Below are 17392 nucleotides of genomic sequence, written 5' to 3'. Positions count from 1 at the left end.
ATGAAACCTGTCCCATGTTCAGAACTAGATCTAGAGTCTGACCAAGCTAATTCTACATAGCATTTGCAAAGACAAAGTGTGGCACTGTCGTGATTAATATCAAATTTCTATGAAAATATTAAAATATGATGTTAAAAACACACTCCCTCACTTAAATTCTATTCAAGTTGGTGCAAAGTTAGAATAAAAGTGATAATCACACATTGGGGTTTTTGGGTGTGATCATGTTTCGCACTACTGTATGGCCCATATACAATAAAATTATATCAACCACTATAAATGTGTAACTAAGTGTATGGATAAATAAAGCTATAATACATAAGTTAAAATAACTACACAACTTGCTCTATCTACCCTCCAAGGTCCCAAAACCGTTAGTTTAATTTATAAATTAATTTTATGATTAACGAAATAAAAAAAAAAGCTTCCACAAAAGACTGGGACTTAGGAGGCTGTAACAATTTTTCTATACCAGAGTTTCAGTTTTCCTTTTATTTTTCAGCTAAGTTTAGGAAATGACGAGTGCGGGATCTGCGAGGTGTGCGTGGGCCGGCTGCGGGACGCGAATGACTTTAAGCTGCAAGTGAAGCGCAGCCAAGCCGAGCTGCACGATCGGCTCAAGGGAGTACTCTCTGCAAGTAAGACATAAACTATCAAAACTTAAGTAGGCAGTTGCGCTAAGCACTTAGTCAAACACAGACTTTACCCTCTGAATGACACATAGGCGTACCAAGCATTTTTTAAAGGGTGGGGCAGAAGTAGGGTTACGTGACTTAATTGTTCCTAAAAAATTTTAGCTTCTCGTCAGACCACAGACCAGGGTGGGGCAAGTTGCCCCACTTGCCCCACCATGAGTATGCCTATGGAATGACACACACTTGCTATCGTGAGTGGTGCGTCATTTTGAACCTTGTTGGAAACCCTGAAGGTTGATGTTGGGCTGTAGCCGCCCACGGCGGTTGACTTCTTCGGCGGTCAAAGGGTTAATATCTGGAAGTTTACCGCACAATACAATTATTTATTTATATTATATTTATTCATCATTTTTCTTAGGTTAGGGTTTATATTATATTATTATGGATGCAAGCTCTGTTTGTAAAATACCTAATTTAATATAAAGATTTGTAATCTATTTTGTCTTTAATTTTTTTATGTACTCTTAATTGTACATATTCTGGAGGCCTATGATTATGTTGAAATATAAATGCTTAACACACTTACAATTCAATTAATTTATTTATAAAATAATAATTTTACATGTTACATCATAAAAATATATCACAATTATTAATAGTAAATCAATCTAATTACATAACCTTTTCTGTGTTCTGCAGGTGATAAGTTAAAAATCAAGTTAGAGAAAGCTACTGGAGATGACGCCATTTCGAGTGAGTATATAAGGTTACATTGTTTTATCACAGTTCCATCCTCTCCTGTGTCCATCATCAGATCAACTCTATGGTACCATAAAAATGTATTGTCACCCAACTTACATATGTATGTCAAGTTTCAGCTCAATGGTGGGTCTAATTTAGCGTGCAAGTTTTGACCTACACAAACATTGTAAGTTAAATAAAAGCTTGTGTCTTTTGCTGCAGGTGAAATCAAACTGGAAAAGTCAGAGGTGGAGATGGCTGATGGCGAGGTTGTATCAGGTGCGTACTCTATAATAAGGTGAACTTGGTGAACATTAGGGTATGCAATATTTCGTTGAGGGAGGATTGTTGAATACAGAAGTCATGAAAGATATTAATAAAACCTGAGTATAGTGAGATTTTCTAGCATGGAATCAAGTGGCGAGTCATGGTAGCGAGGTAATTCCTAAGAGGAATAATTTTGCTATCATGTAGTCAAATGTTGTGTAATAACAGAATTTGCTGTTTATTCCTTATGCATGCGTGAAGAAAAAAAACAGTGATTAAATATGACAATGACATAATAATGATTCAAATTCTTAAAAACACTGCACCTCATTCGAATTTCTAATGTTAATTATTATTGTTACAGTTGCATTATACGGAGGACCGCCAGCACCTTCGGCCCAACCGGTTCCTAGCGCGTCCAGCAGCGTTTCGTTCGCACCAGCTCCAAGTGTTACCAACCTGGACACCACCAAGCCGGCTTCGGCTTCCAAACGTGGCACACACACGTGCGACATATGTCACAAAACATTCGACCACCAAGCTCGGCTCAAACTTCATCGCCGCTCACACACTGGCGAGAAACCGTACTCGTGCAACGTTTGCGACAAAAGATTTGTACAAAAGAGCCATTTAAATACTCATTACGCATACCACATGGGAAAATTCAAGTTTTCCTGCGAACTATGCGATACACGATTCACTCAAAAAAATCAATGGGTCATACATATGCTAATACACACTGGTGAAAAACCATTCGAATGTGATATATGCAATAAAAAATTTAGACAAAAGGGCAACTTAAACGTTCATAAAAAAATTCATCTGAAATATGATTACAATCGCGTTGAGCCAGGAGAAATAACTGCATGTAAGAAAGAGTCGTCGGAAGAATCGAAAAATCAACCCGCAGAATATTTCACGTGTGATATATGCAAAAAGCGATTTGCAGAAAAAAGCAATTTAAACGCTCATATAAAACATCACTCTGGAGATTATCCGTTCACTTGTGACATTTGCGAAAGGAGATTCAATACGCAGTCTCGCTTGGATAATCATAAACTGGATCACACGGGAGGAAAACCTTTTAAATGTGATGAATGCAGTAAACAATACACGTCGAAAAGTGCTTTAAGACTTCATTCAAAAATACATACTGGGGATTATAGATACGCGTGCGATGTATGTAATAAACGTTTCATACAAAAAGATGTTTTAAGACAACATATGCGAGTACATACAGGTGAAAAGCCTTATAACTGTGAAATATGCCAAAGGAGGTTCCCATATAGATGTGGCTTAAAGAGTCATTTGTTAGTTAAACACAACCAGGTTATGGACAAACAATTTTGTTGTGATATTTGTGGGAAGCGATTTGCACTTCAGGGGACTCTAGTCAAACATATGAATAAACACGCTGAGAAGGCAAGGGGAGACAAGGCTAGACAGGAAGGAAGGATGGAAGACCTAAAACCATTTATGTGTGAAATATGTAGCAAACGATTTTCCACAAAAAGTATTTTAAGGAATCATAGAGAAATACATAATGAAGAAAGACCTTTCGAGTGTGAAGCGTGTCACAAAAAATTCCAAATGAAGAAATATTTACAAGATCACATGAAAGTGCATGATGATTTTAAGCAGCATGCATGTGAAGTATGCGGCCAACAATTCAGGCATAAATCTGCCTTAACAGTTCATATCCGACGAATGCACACCGAAAACAGACCCCATGCTTGCGATGTTTGTAAAAAGGCTTTTCCAGTACTTGCTGAATTAAAAGCGCATTATCGGGTGCACACTGGTGAGAGACCGTATGCTTGCGAGATATGCTATAAGAAATTTCCACGACATAATGGTGTTAAAAGACATCTTATACGAGTTCACCATGAGAAACCTTCGAAATTTATTAAATTAAAGGAATTTAACAATATCAGTTGAATTAGAACAACATCCTTGTGATCGCAAGGGAAAGACGATTGTAACTTCATGGAGAAATGTAGTCTAATTTTGTGATGGCATGTCATATATTATTAAAATATAAAGCAGGCCACTGACGAGCCTTCCAAATGGATGCCGTTACAATGGATTCATCCAAATGGACGGCATCCTAATATTAAACATTGTACGTTTTTGACATACACGGACCGATTTTGGATTGCAGCCACGCTATTTGGATTGTTGGAAGGCTCGTCAGTGGCCACCTTAATGCTAATGGCTTAGGTCAAAGAAAGTTGGTACATATATCAGTTGAAAAATGGTGTCCTCATACAATTTGCCTAGAACCCTTGAAATTTGTCTAAAAAGAACTGCATACGAAGTTTTTTTTTTACTTAACTACTAAGGATGGAATGTTTCAAAATTGTTGTTATTTATATAATGTTATTTCACGCGCCAATCCATTGCGAATCAGCCCATTGGCTGAAGTAATAATATACATTACTTAAATACATTTTTTATTTTCTATTACACATATACAGGGTCATTTTTGGACCGTTAGACATATTGTGCGAGGTGATTAGGAAGGCCATACTGAACAACTTTTTCTATGGGACCAACGTCGAATTCACAAAAATTTTTTTGGCTGTTTCATACATCTTGGTCAAGTGGATGTTGACGTTTTCTATGGAAAGACCAATTTTTTTTTATGATTTCGGGGTTGGTCTCATAGAAAAAGTTCTGCAGTATGACCTACCTAATCACCTCGCACAATATGGCTAACGGTCCAAAAACGACCCTGTATTAAGGATAGTGTAACAATATAACTGTTACAAGTACCATATATTAAGGAAGACTGGAAAAAGTGGGGGGAGACTTTGCCCAGCAGACAGCGGTGGGACATTATAGGCTCCCAATAATAAAAAAAATATATGAAATATTTGTATTGGTTATACGTTTGGTTTTGCGAGCCACATAAGGGCATTTCATAATCCGGATAAGAATTGTCGATGGAGTCGCCATTGCCGGATACGGCAAGGAAGAGTGCTGGAATTTACATAAAGATGACGCGTCCACGAGCATATCTCTAATTTGATTAGAATTTATATTATTATGAATCATAATATATTTTCTGTTGTTTCTTTAATAAATCTATATTCTGTAGAACTTATAATCCTTCTCTATGTATAGATATGTTATTTATCTTTATAATTATATATAATAAACTCACATATTACTCGCATAGTTGTTTCTATTTTTAACCAGTTTTTTTTTTAAACTAACCCGTTGTATGCAGCCCATCATTAGAGAAGAGTCGTGAAATATATTTCATAGGAAAAAGACAGTAGAAAAACAAATAAATAACTTATGAACTAAATACATCTATAAATAATACTAAATTAAAACTAACAACCCTAAATATATCTAAAATAAAATAAGGTATATAAAAACTACTCAAAGAGGCCTCCCCGCGCTACCCCCGGCGCAAAGGTGCCCATCACACTCGCTGCGTTACCGCGTTGAATTGCGATGGACAGCCTATCATTGGAGTTTCCTACACCCCTTGAACGCTAGACGGCGAAGGAATATGCCGTGCCCCGGACGCCCACCGATCGCGATTATTTAAGCGAAATTAAACATTACGGAGTCCCGCATAAGTCCCTATTGCATTGGCGAAGCTGATGGCTGTAGCCGTAGTTGGCGCTCTTGGCAAGAGTTTTCGATGACGTCTGTGGCGGTCAAAGATTCAACAAGAATGTGATCATGATAATTAAACACATACGTCCGTTATAGAGTTAGACCAAGCTAACTCTGCAGGACTTTGACAGTAGGCCCCATTCGCACGCCAGCAGTTTCAACGCGCGTTAGAAAAGCGTTTGAATGACATAAAAATCCGATTAGTCGGTCCAAGCTAATTCTGCAGCGTGTTTGACAAATTAATAATAATAACACAGACTGGAGGTGTTTTTTAAACTTCATAATTGCATAACGCACGAGTGTGGAGCGGGCATTTGATGTTTATGAAGTATGAACTTTATGATATATTTATGATAACACTTCCACGTTCCACACTCATTAGCCCCCATTCGCACGACAGCTTTTTCAACGCGTGTTAAAAAAGCGCTTGAATCTGTCCGCACTCTAAATTCAATTTAACGACCAAGGCTTTAGAGTCGAAAATTCAAGAACGCTTGATAAAAAGCGCCACCGCTGCCGTGTGATTCTATCCAGTTTATAGATAAGATATAGATGGTCAAGCAACACTTGTCAGTAGAAAAAGGCACGAAATTCAAATTTTCTATGGGACGATATTCGCGCCTACATTTTTCAAATTTGCCGCCTTTTTCTACTGACAGGATGGACAAGATAAAAGTAAGGCCTCATTCGCACGGCAGCTTTTTCCATACTAGGTCTATGTCTATGGACGCCAACACCTTTTTTTTGGTTTCCAATAGGGATTTCTACTATGATCCTTTATCGGTTTTTACGGTTTTGACACAGCAGTTGCCAAGATATTGCCAAGTTCTTCCAAGAGATCAATAACGTTAAGGACGGCAGGAAGCTCGGAGTAATTAACAATGGAGCCGCCATTAACAGGCATTCCCCTCTGTCGAAAATAGGCGGCCAACGGTCAACCATATGTATGGACTGACGTTTATCTGACATGACGTACCTATACATTTGATGTGCCCCTCCCCCGCAAAAAACGGCAGACTATTTTGTACCGAAAATTTTAGACATGGCGTCTCCGTTGTTAATTACTCCGAGGCAGGAAGAAGGAAGCTAAAGCCTCCTCCACACTCGTGCGCGAATCGCGGCGCGAAGCCGCGAACATGAGTGTGGCGTCGATTTTCGCAGACAGCGAAATCGACTCCACACTCGCGTTCGCGGCTTCGCCCGCGATTCACGCGCATAGTCTGGAGGGGGCTTATGAGTTAGAACTAGAAAGATAAGATATACGCCAGTCTGTTATTATTATATTATAATCAACGTAAAAAAGGAGTCACCACCGATGTTGACGCTTGTGTGATTGATATACAGGGCGTCCCACGGCTATGCCACATGGAGGGAAAGTACCCTAAATATTGTAGATGGAACATTTTACTGAAAGAAGACATTATTTTAATTTAAAAAACAATTTAAACTGCATTCATAGATTTTTAAATAATTACATGGTTGAACCGGGAATCGAACCCGCCGCACGAGAAAAAAAATCACCCTGTAGCTTTATCATACCGATCGAAAGGCTTGATCATAAGGATTATTTTTTGCTAAAGAACATAGTGTCAGAAACAAAAGGAAGACCATGAATTTTAACATTTGATGTGAAATTTAGCGAAATAATCAAAAGAGTGCGGCTTTGTATTCAACAGAATGAGACTACATTTTGAGCATTTGATAAATTAAATTGATTAATTTTGAATTAAAAATGTTAAAATTCATGGGCTTCCTTTTATTTCCGACACTATGTTATTTAGCAAAAAATAATCCTTATGATCAAGCCTTTCGATCGGTATGATAAAGCTACAGGATGATTTTTTTTCTCGTGCGGCGGGTTCGATTCCCGGTTCAACCATGTAATTATTTAAAAATCTATGAATGCAGTTTAAATTGTTTTTTAAATTAAAATAATGTCTTCTTTCAGTAAAATGTTCCATCTACAATATTTAGGGTACTTTCCCTCCATGTGGCATAGCCGTGGGACGCCCTGTATATTCGATACGTATTTTAAGGTTGTAATAAAAAAAAATTATTTTCAGCTTCTTGAAATTTACCAAAAAGCATTACCAACAAGGTAAAGTTTCAAATATAAATCGTCACCAATAGAATCGATTGTATGGCCTTTGCAGATTTAATCGAGAAATGTAGAATTCGTTTCTAGTTTTCATTGTCACAACCCTATAATGGCGTGGGTTTTTGACATGTGTCAATTGTGTCAGCCTACTGAGATACTATTATACTGAACCTACTCTACTCCTTTGAGTTTGAAAAATCCTATTTTTATAATTTATAGCTATTCAACGAAGATAAGAGTAATTGCGAGTAAGTTTTATTCATATTTATTTTAGGAATGAAGCGGTTTTATAACAAAGTGTCAAACAATACTGTGTTAAATGAAGCGGTACGTTCTGCCCTACCTGATAACAATTGCATTACACATTGTTAATGCTGACAGGTTATATGAATAATTGAATTTTGTTTTCTTGAGCGGGCCGACAACACACTCAAAAACTTGACTTGATCATAAATTCATATGTTGCGCTAGAGCAAATTTATGAACGGCCTTGGGCGGCTACTCGTCTCGCCGGTCGCGTGCGTCCAGTCCGCGGGCTAAATGTGACATTTTCAGACAAAAGGTACTACATTGTTGGTTGCCAATAAGAGTATTTTTACAGCAACAATTAACAACAGAGTAAGGCATTTTGATTTTGCTTAAAAATGGTACTAACAAGCAGACATACAAACTATGAGGACACAGACTTTTTATTGGGAACTTCATTTACTAACTGACTTAACTCTTTCTCTACATGAAATACAAAATCATACATTCATAAATTAGTAGCAAAAAATTTAAACTCCAAATTAAAGTCAAAGTCAAAAGCATTTTGAGGGGAGTGCAGTAAAACCTGTGCAGTAAAAATGGGTTTTTGGGATTAGAACTATATGCGACATGTGTAGAGTTCTTATTTAAGTGACAAAATATCTAGACTTATTGTGTTTGACCACCTATCCCTTGATTTATTGTGAACATATTACATAGTAGGTTTTACATAACATCAATAATATGGACCTCTTTTTTGACGGAGTGGGATATAATATTACCATTATCCTCTAGCTGCCCAAACATCAAACCTTGCCAAGCAAAATGAAATTTTATTTTGTTAACGCAGAGTTCAAATTAGAATGGAACAGGAGACCTTTTTATAGGTCTCTGGGCGGCTAGAGGTTAAAATTTACTACTCTGATATACTGACTGTACTGGCTATGTGCACAACTGAGACTTCGCCGGGCGACAGACAAAGACATTAATTATTTGACAGTAGACATTTTATGTGGACAGACAATATATTACATGACATCGGCCAAAACAGCTAAGTGGGCTAAGCTAACAAGTTTAGAGTCGGACCACGCTATCTCTGCACGGCGTTAGCAATAACAAAGTGGGGATGTTAGCAGTAACGTCAAATTATCTCTCACTCTCACTTTGTTGCATCCAAAGTGGCAAAAAAATTAGATATGGATGGGGGACGGACTATACATTGAAGCCACATCGTATTTTATGATTGATTAGACTTTGACTAGCACCAGGCAAGCACATATAGCCAATACATGTAGTATAGTCATTGACACAACGACGACTCACAGACCTGTCTATTTCAGTTTGACGACACTTGAGAGAACTGAGCTTGACCTGAACTGACCGGACGTCAGAGTCTGCAGACATGGCCTTCCGGGACGATCACACGGAAGTCACCCCTCCCTACTCCAGGGTCTTCGTCGTCTGCGGCAAACTCAATGAGGACGACCTCAGACCTCTGTTTGAAAAGCACGGCGAAATCGAAGACCTTTACATACCCAGAGATCGAAACACCGGAAACGGTAAAGGCGTAGCCTATGTAAAATACTTCAAAACCTCGAGTGCCGCCGCCGCCATTGAAAAGCTCCATCTTAAAAAAGTCGACAAGCACTCTAAACCTCTGAAAGTCATGGTTGCTAATCAAAAACATGACACTGATATAGTCAGCGAGGATAAATACAAGCGCCTGTTCATCAAAGTATCGAGGCAAGCCTCAGAGAGCGACGTAAAACACCACTTCTCCGAGTTTGGTTGTGTGGAATTCGTTAAGATGCCCAAGGACAAATCGACCAAAGAAAGCAAAGGTTTCGCGTATGTACAGTATAAGACGTTCCTTGACGCTGCGAAGGGGTATGAAGGGTGCGATCGCAAGTACAGACCAATGTTCGCAACACCTAAAGAGGAGCTGCAACGTAGTAGAAGCGGTCAAGGCCAAGACAATTCGATGAGTGGATGGCCGGTTATGCAACCCGAAAATATGTTCTATCCGCAACCGGTTTACCCTCAAAATTCTGTGAGCTCCATGATAAATACCCCATCTGACGGCTACGTCTCGATTAATGTAACTTGCAGCCCTCAAGTCCCTCAGCAACCTCTCGAGCAACTCTTCAACATAGTACCAGGAATGCAAGAGTTCGAGTTCTCCGTCGACCCTTACAACGGCTATTCAAAAGCGTTAGTCACATACGCAAACGCGTCCGCGGCAGCATATGCCGTCGAAAAAATCAACAACTATCAGTTCCCTTCAGGCGAAATTCTTACTGTGAAACCGGAGAATCAGTTAAAGAGAGTGGCCAACGACTTGACTAATATGGTCGACGTTTTTAAGAAGTCTCTAGACGGGGGTGGTCCGAGCCCTAACCTCATGGAGCTAGCTGAAGCCATAGCTCAAGCGTCGTCGTTGATTAAACAAGCGACTTCCATACAAGTTGAGACTGGGCATCACATTGATACCCGTGTTGATCGTCCTCAGCTTGATGATTTTTGGAGCTCTCTACCGCCATCGCAGCCGATGCTCGATCGTGACACCAGGGTCGCAAAGCGTTGCTTCATAGTATTCCATCCTCACCCGCCTGCGCCCGCTTACTTAAGAGATATCTTCTGCCGCTTCGGAGATCTGATAGACGTGTCGACAATATCTAATAAAACCTATGGCTACGCAAAGTACGGGTCCAGGAGAGCCGCCGATAACGCGATGGCGTGTCTCCATGGAAAGACTGTGAACGGGATCAGAATGAAGGTTCTGGAAGCCGAGGAGAAACCGCCGAGAGATGACGATGATGAAATGGACGGAAGACGGAAGAGATCTCGGAGAGACGATGACTAAACACTATTTTTAAATGAAATTAGTAGTAGTGGTATAGATTACCGGAGCACAGAGACGACCAAATAATAAAGTGACTAGGGTCAATTGCACCAACCACATTTTACAGAAAACAGTGAACTGAGAAATATACCATACAACAGAATTTAACAGACTGTTTTGTGCAACCGACCTTTACGCGGTTATCACACTTAATGCTGATTCGCACGTCACTCCAGTGTATGAGTGTTAGGGGGCCTACCGCGAAAACCGAAACCCGCATTTTGCGGGGATCTTTCTCTTTTACTCCAATGAAGGCGTATTTAGAGTGACAGAGAAAGATACCCGCAATTTGCGAACTTCGATTGTCGCGATTATAGCCCATATGTCCAGAAGCGGCGTGTGAATCGGCATTCAACTTTTACACCGCCTTACTCAATGACAATCCGAGTGTTTACTATTTTAGAGACAAAACCAATGTTTCCGTGAGGCCATAAACGTAACATAAAGCTGTCAATAGATGGTGGAGCTCCCCACACCGACGAAAAATATACGAGTGAAAGAAAGACAGTGAAACTAGACGTCTCTTGTTGTAGAGTATAATTTTTTTAGAGAAGAACGCAATTTTGTCGAGTTTTTATTGTTTTTCGTCCGTTTTACTTTCAGGAATAACGATTTTATACTCAACGTAATGCACACTCTATTTTTTCATTAAAACACAATTCATTCTTAAATCCATTTTGCTCGTAATACAAAAAATACCTAAATTTAGGTAATGCAAGTTATCGGCCAAGAAAATTGATATCTGATTGTTTTTCCCATTGGAATATCCTTTTTCGTATTTGCATGTAACTGTGTTTTAACGTAGGTTAATAGTAGATTTAAGGCCTAGAATATTAGTTTTAATATTATAATAAGTACATTTGTAGTAACTAAAATTAAAACAGAGTAATCTTAGCCTCTGGGTCTGGGACCTTAGTTTCAGGTCTAATGTGGCATCTTCAAATTGTAAAGGTTTAATAAACATTTTCCTTAATTAAAAAACTTGTTTTAATTATGTAAATACAAATGTATAGGAAGTTTAAAAACTGGATACTTACAAATTATTCAGTACAGTCATCCTCAAATACAGTGTGACGGCTATATTAGACTTCGCTCTAGAGTTAAACGTGCCTTTTGTCCCTTTCTTTTAAGAGCCAAAGTGGCCATTATTTCGGGACACGTCCTTATTTTTATGATAACAACTTGTTACGATATATTTGGACACTTTGGTCGGCACTATATGATTTTGGTTGTGTACCATATTTTAGTGTTTACCTACAAAGTTTATTTTAGAAAAGGAACGTATTTCTTAAACGTTTTAATATCGAATATATTAAGAACTAGTTTCGGCCCAAAATTTCATCTGCATGAAATGATGATGATGATTGACAAAAACTAAAAACCATCATATTATATTTACCATACCTTTCATTTAAATCGGTTCAGCGGCTTTGCGTGAAGAGGTAACAGACAGATAAGTAGATTATTAGAGTTACTTTCGCAATTATAATATTATTAGGGATGAATAATAACAATTTGTTTAAAAAATAAAAATAGAAAATCGCTCTCTAGTGAGTCTAACGCTACGTCTTACGTAGGCGAACAACGCGCGAACGCGGCGCGGCGCGGCGCGGCGAAATCAATCCTTTGATGCCCATAGAAGTGTCCTACGTAAGCGATCTCGTTGCGAACGCGGTGCGGCGCGATTTGCACGCGAATGTCAGGCGGCGCGGCGCGGCGCGGCGCGGCGGCGGCCGCTTTCGCCGCGCCGCGTTCGCGCGTTGTTCGCCTACGTAAGACGTAGCGTAAAACGAACACAGCCTACTTCTTGAGTTCGCGGATGCATCACGAAATTCGTCTATATGAACCTTATATGAACACATAAACAATACTTACACGCATATGCCTTATTTGTTAGAAAATTTATTTTCTCCCTAAACGCAGAATTAATTTTTTGATAATTTCATTACAGGTAAAAACATGATACCAACGCACATATTGTCAAGAATATGTCGAAGACATCTTTTGCTCAGAAGATTCAACCATGCCAAAACCACAGCCACGGGGGACGAAAAACAAGAAAGAGATTTCAAAACTCTCTTCGAAAAACATAAAGACAAAATCACGTTCAACTCTTATTTGGAACAAGACAAATTAGAATTGGGATACTTTAGATATTATGTAAAGAATGTTAAGAAGGCGAAAGAAAAACAAGAAGAAGAATATCGGCAAAAGAGTCGACCGCCGCTGCCTGTGGCTTTAAAGTACTTTGTCAAAGAGGAACAATTGTTGAAAGAAGATGAAAATGTAACCGTAGAAGAACCAGAAAAAGCTTTTCAGTTGCCTTTTTCCAATACGGCCAAAATTGATAAAGTTATTGCAAAAGAATCCAACGCAATTGATGATTCTAAAGAAAAAACAGACGTAGATAAGTGGATGACGAATTATGAATACTTTGACGATAGTCAATTGGAAGAAGATACTGTAGATAGTCAGTGGAGCCATAACTATGGAACACCAGATCCGACCGCGAGGGTTAGTATGACACAGTGCGGAGGCTGCGGAGCTTTACTGCACTGCAGTGATCCAGCTATACCAGGATACTTACCGAGTGAGATCTTCAAGCAAAGAAACGACACTGAGCTTAAGACTTTAGAATGCCAGCGTTGCCATTTTCTAAAAGAATACAATATAGCATTAGACGTTACTGTGCAACCAGAAGAGTACGAAAAACTACTGGAATCTATCAGGCATAGGAAATCATTAGTAGTGCTCATGGTAGACTTGCTCGATTTTCCATGCTCAATATGGCCTGGTATTGTCGATATTATAGGAACCGATCGACCGATTATTATAGTGGGAAACAAAGTTGATTTAATACCAGCTGATAGTGTGGGTTACCTGCAAAGGATCAAGGACTCTTTAATGCAAGAAATAGGCAAGACTAAACTAGGCGAGGCTAATATTAAGTATGTGTCTCTTATATCAGCTAAATCAGGTTACGGTGTTGAAGATTTAATATCTGCCATGTTCAAAGTTTGGCTTTATAAAGGCGACGTCTTTTTAGTTGGATGCACAAATGTTGGGAAAAGTTCACTTTTTAATGCTTTACTTCAGTCAGACTACTGTAAAGTTCATGCAGTAGATATAATCAAAAGAGCTACTGTTAGCAGATGGCCTGGGACAACGTTAAATCTGCTAAAGTTCCCTATCAACAGACCGTCTGGATGGAAGATGTATGAGCGAGCGAACCGGTTACGATCGCAGTCCAAACTCATGAAAATAGAAAAGGAGATAAGAAAAGCACAGTTGGAGGGGCAGACGATCCGCGAGATGCCATCTTTAATCGGCCATATTGGTAGAACGTTTTCAGATCCAATGGATTATGAAGACGGCATAGAGGACAATATAGCTGATAAGAAGAGAAGGATGATGGTTTTAGACGAGAAAGACAAGTTATTCGTCAACAGCAAATGGTTTTATGATACACCAGGAGTAGTGCATCCAGACCAAGCGTTGTCCCTCCTAACTACAGAGGAGTTATTAGCTACTATACCTAAGAGATTGATACGACCGCAGACTTATTATTTGCACAAGGGCTCAACTATCTTCGTGGCCGGACTTGCGAGATTGGACCTAACAGATTGCGAGAACCCATGTCGCTTGACAATCTTCTGTTCTGATCAATTGCCTATCACTGTGACGAAAACTGAAGACGCTGACGAGGTGTATAATACGTTTTTGGGCACGGAATTGCTCGCGGTACCATCAGGAGGGACAGAGAGATTAAAAAATTGGCCCAACATGAAGAAAAAAGTTTTAGAGTTTACAGGAGAAGGCCCTAAGATCTGCTGTGGTGATATAGTACTATCATCTATAGCCTGGGTGTCTGTGACTGCAAAGAAGGGTGATATTTGCGTGACAACGGCATGGACACCTGAAGGCAAAGGTATATTTAGGCGATATCCTTCATTACTGCCATATTCAATAAACCTGAAGGGCAAAAGAGTGAGAGATACGCCGGCGTATATGACGGGGAAAATATTTAATGATAATGACAATGTACAAAGTTAATAACTGACTATAGTTCGTTTTTTTTAGCATTAGAAATAAGGTAAACAATCTGGATGTCTTTTAATTGAAAAACACATTTTAAAAATTATGTAACAATTATAAATCTAATACGATCATTTATATTCTTCTGCTTTCATAAGTAATAGTTTTTGATTTTTAACAAGCGTTTTTTAATTAAAAGGCGTCAAGATCGCTTACCTTCTTGTTTTTTAGTGTGTCTAAAAAAACGAACTATAGGTTTATTAATTTTAAATGTAAATATGTCAGAATCTTTAATGAAAATACAAACACCTACTTTTAGTAAGGGTAAATGGTTTACTTTATAACACTTTCAACGCAAAACTATGTTGAGTTGAGTTATACTGGAAGGAGAGCTGAATGTTATTTCATTGTAAAATAAATACATTAAATTTTCATAACATGTTTTATTATACATCAAATTGTTGAGAAAGATAAAATAAATATTAAATATGACTAATAAGTCATAACACTGCCAAAAATTACTTAACACATTCAGTGCAATGCCACAGAATAAATAATAGCACTAGGTGCAGAAGGGTCACTCTCTAACAAAACGCGTCTATTACGACAGATATGACCGCAAGGTGGCGCAAGCGCGAGCACGCGCCCATTCCGTAGCGATGCGCGGCAAACTTCTACTGCTAGACACCAAAATTGGTGTGGGCCACATGTACTTGTAGCAACGCAACGAAATCGTGGAGTGAGCCACGCCTGGCAGTGCCAGTGAATGCTACACGCTGCCAGATAGTAGCTGGTAACATTCAAATTCCCGTATATAAAGCTCAGAACAGATCACCCCCCTTGCAGGATGCTGGCATTGAATATGTTAACTAGTAGACCTATATATGATACAAAGTTCCTGAAAACCTTTTAAACTAATTCCCCATTTAACCCTTATTTTGTCTTAAATATGTAACATCATTGATACCAGACAGTAACTTATTGACTATTTCCTCATATTGCCTTGTTGAGTTGTGTCCATTTTCAATGTTTTCGCCACTTTCTGCACTGCGTTTGCTTAACAATGCGTTTCCTTCTGTCATCTGGAATCAAATAAGTTTCCTATTAGAAAGGTCATAGGTCATATTTAACCACTATTTAATGGTATGGTTTGTTGTGTTGTCAGCATCAAATATTGAGACTGGCAAAGTGACCAAATGTGTTGTATAACACTTTCGCAACCGGGCAAAAAACGGCGTGCTACCCCAGAAACCAGTCGTTTACAGCTGCGTACAAAACAACCCGCTGGGCAGGTTGTCCGGCATCTGAGCAAATATTACGAGTGCCTACCAGGCGGGTTCTCGGTAGTCAAAGTGTTAACATGGAACTTGGGTAAATCTATTCGACTTTCTTAAGAAATATCTACCCTATTACACAGAATGACTAATAGTACTGCCTATTACCTTTACTTAATACCAAATTCTGAATTAAACCAATAACTGGCTGAGAAATAATAATAACTAGCGAGCCGTCCCAAGTTCACATGGATTACACAATACTTTAACAAATTATACACCTAAACCTTCCACAAGAATCACTCTATTTATAGGTGAAAACTGCATGAAAATCTATCCTGTAGAATTTGAGTTCATTGCCAACATACAGACAGACAGTCGCGAGGGCTTTGTTGTATAATATGTAGTGATAAGTTACCTCTTTAAATAGCTTAACATTTTGATTCAATGTTTCCAACTTTTCTTCCATATTCAAATCCTTTGTAGTTGCTTCTTGCCTCAGGTTCTGTCTTATATGCGCCAGGCGCTTATTCAGTTGCTCCAAACTAGCAGCATACTGGCTAACATCAATAGTTTCCGAATTATGAACTATTTCCTCCATATTTATTTGTGATTCAACAACAGGTAATTTCTCTTTTAAATGATCAGCATATTTCTTCATAGTCGCCAAAATTTCATCAACTTCACCCTCAAATTTAATGTCCCCAAAGTCTGGCGTTACCAGTTTTAAAGGCTCCGCGTCTAAAAATTTTGAAACGGCGTCTCTATCCAAGTTGTGAACTGGTAAATTGCTGTTTTTATAATCGTTGATAGAAGCGAATATGTTTGAAATTTCGTTTAAAGTGTTTTGTGAGTCTAGCAGTTCTTGATCAAGAATTCTAGTTATATTTGCTATATCATCAGCGTTTATTGATGTGCGAAGATGAGCTCTAAATTTAGTGGCTCCAGTTTGTGTTTGATCCATTTTCAGGGCCTACTTTTTCAGTTGCTATGCAGTTTCACGTTCCTAGATCACCAAGTATTAACTAATATTAATGGAAAACTTTCATATACCTTTTCAATAATTATTATAATCGAATTTCAGAGTTCAACACAAAACAATAAAGACAAAATTGCCAAAAAAAGCATAACGGAAAAGGAACTGTCAAAATGTCGTTTCTCAAGAAGGTGGTCCAAATAAGACTGTTACATTAGGTTTACAAACTACAAGGATTATTTAAAATATAGTTTTACAAATATAAATAGAACAACTTAGACTTGATTTTTTGATTTATGTTTGAAACAAATATAAATTAAGTAAGTTTATATAATTTTACAAAGAAAACTTTAATGGTAAATTTGGACCACCGATAGGAGCCACCATGGAGCCACAGAAAAAAAAATATTGCCAGTGTTACAAGTTTAAAAATGGTTTAAATCACCAACTATATTAATTGTATTTTTGTTATAATCTTTAGATTTAAAATAATCGTATCCAATTATTTAATCATAATCGCATATCCTTTTTCAATTTCACTATTGAACATCAATGATAAAATTATTAATTACATTTCGTGGCAGC

The 17392-nt window shown here is 38.3% G+C and overlaps 3 protein-coding genes across 7 annotated transcripts in view; 2 read left to right on the top strand and 1 right to left on the bottom strand.

Annotated features, from left to right (window-relative positions):
• The window catches only part of LOC134676171 (gastrula zinc finger protein XlCGF57.1-like), a 119633-nt gene extending 114823 nt beyond the window's left edge, over positions 1–4810 (top strand). For 3 of the 4 annotated variants that reach the window (XM_063534478.1, XM_063534477.1, XM_063534476.1), the window contains exons 2-5: positions 503–638; positions 1335–1388; positions 1599–1655; positions 2008–4810. In XM_063534478.1, coding sequence (XP_063390548.1) covers positions 503–638; positions 1335–1388; positions 1599–1655; positions 2008–3581 — 1821 coding nt within the window. In that variant the 3' untranslated portion in view covers positions 3582–4810. The remainder of the gene's footprint in view (positions 1–502; positions 639–1334; positions 1389–1598; positions 1656–2007) is intronic. The other variant, XM_063534479.1, reaches the window with a different exon arrangement.
• Positions 4811–7531: 2721 nt separating this feature from the next.
• Positions 7532–14875, top strand: LOC134676169 (RNA-binding protein 45-like). Of its 2 annotated transcripts, none has more exons than XM_063534469.1 (2): positions 7532–7622; positions 8961–11427. In XM_063534469.1, exon 2 carries the CDS (start codon positions 9023–9025, stop codon positions 10481–10483), a length of 1461 nt encoding a protein of 486 aa, XP_063390539.1. In that variant the 5' UTR covers positions 7532–7622; positions 8961–9022; the 3' UTR covers positions 10484–11427. The 2 variants fall into 2 exon arrangements, with proteins under 2 accessions (XP_063390539.1, XP_063390538.1); XM_063534468.1 differs by lacking the exon at positions 8961–11427 and adding an exon at positions 12474–14875 and having other exon boundaries at positions 7534–7622.
• Positions 14876–14985: 110 nt separating this feature from the next.
• LOC134676516 (uncharacterized) lies at positions 14986–16942 on the bottom strand. The gene is made up of 2 exons (XM_063534901.1): positions 16250–16942; positions 14986–15639 (listed from the first exon to the last, which is right to left on the bottom strand). The coding sequence occupies exons 1-2, from the start codon at positions 16793–16795 to the stop codon at positions 15484–15486; spliced, it is 702 nt and encodes a 233-aa protein (XP_063390971.1). The 5' UTR covers positions 16796–16942; the 3' UTR covers positions 14986–15483.
• Positions 16943–17392: the final 450 nt, after the last annotated feature.

This window comes from Cydia fagiglandana, chromosome 24, assembly GCF_963556715.1.
Source record: "Cydia fagiglandana chromosome 24, ilCydFagi1.1, whole genome shotgun sequence".
NCBI classification, from domain to species: Eukaryota; Metazoa; Arthropoda; class Insecta; order Lepidoptera; family Tortricidae; genus Cydia; species Cydia fagiglandana.
The sequence above is the reverse complement of the archived record's forward strand: the minus strand, read 5'-3'. Positions and strand labels throughout refer to the sequence as shown.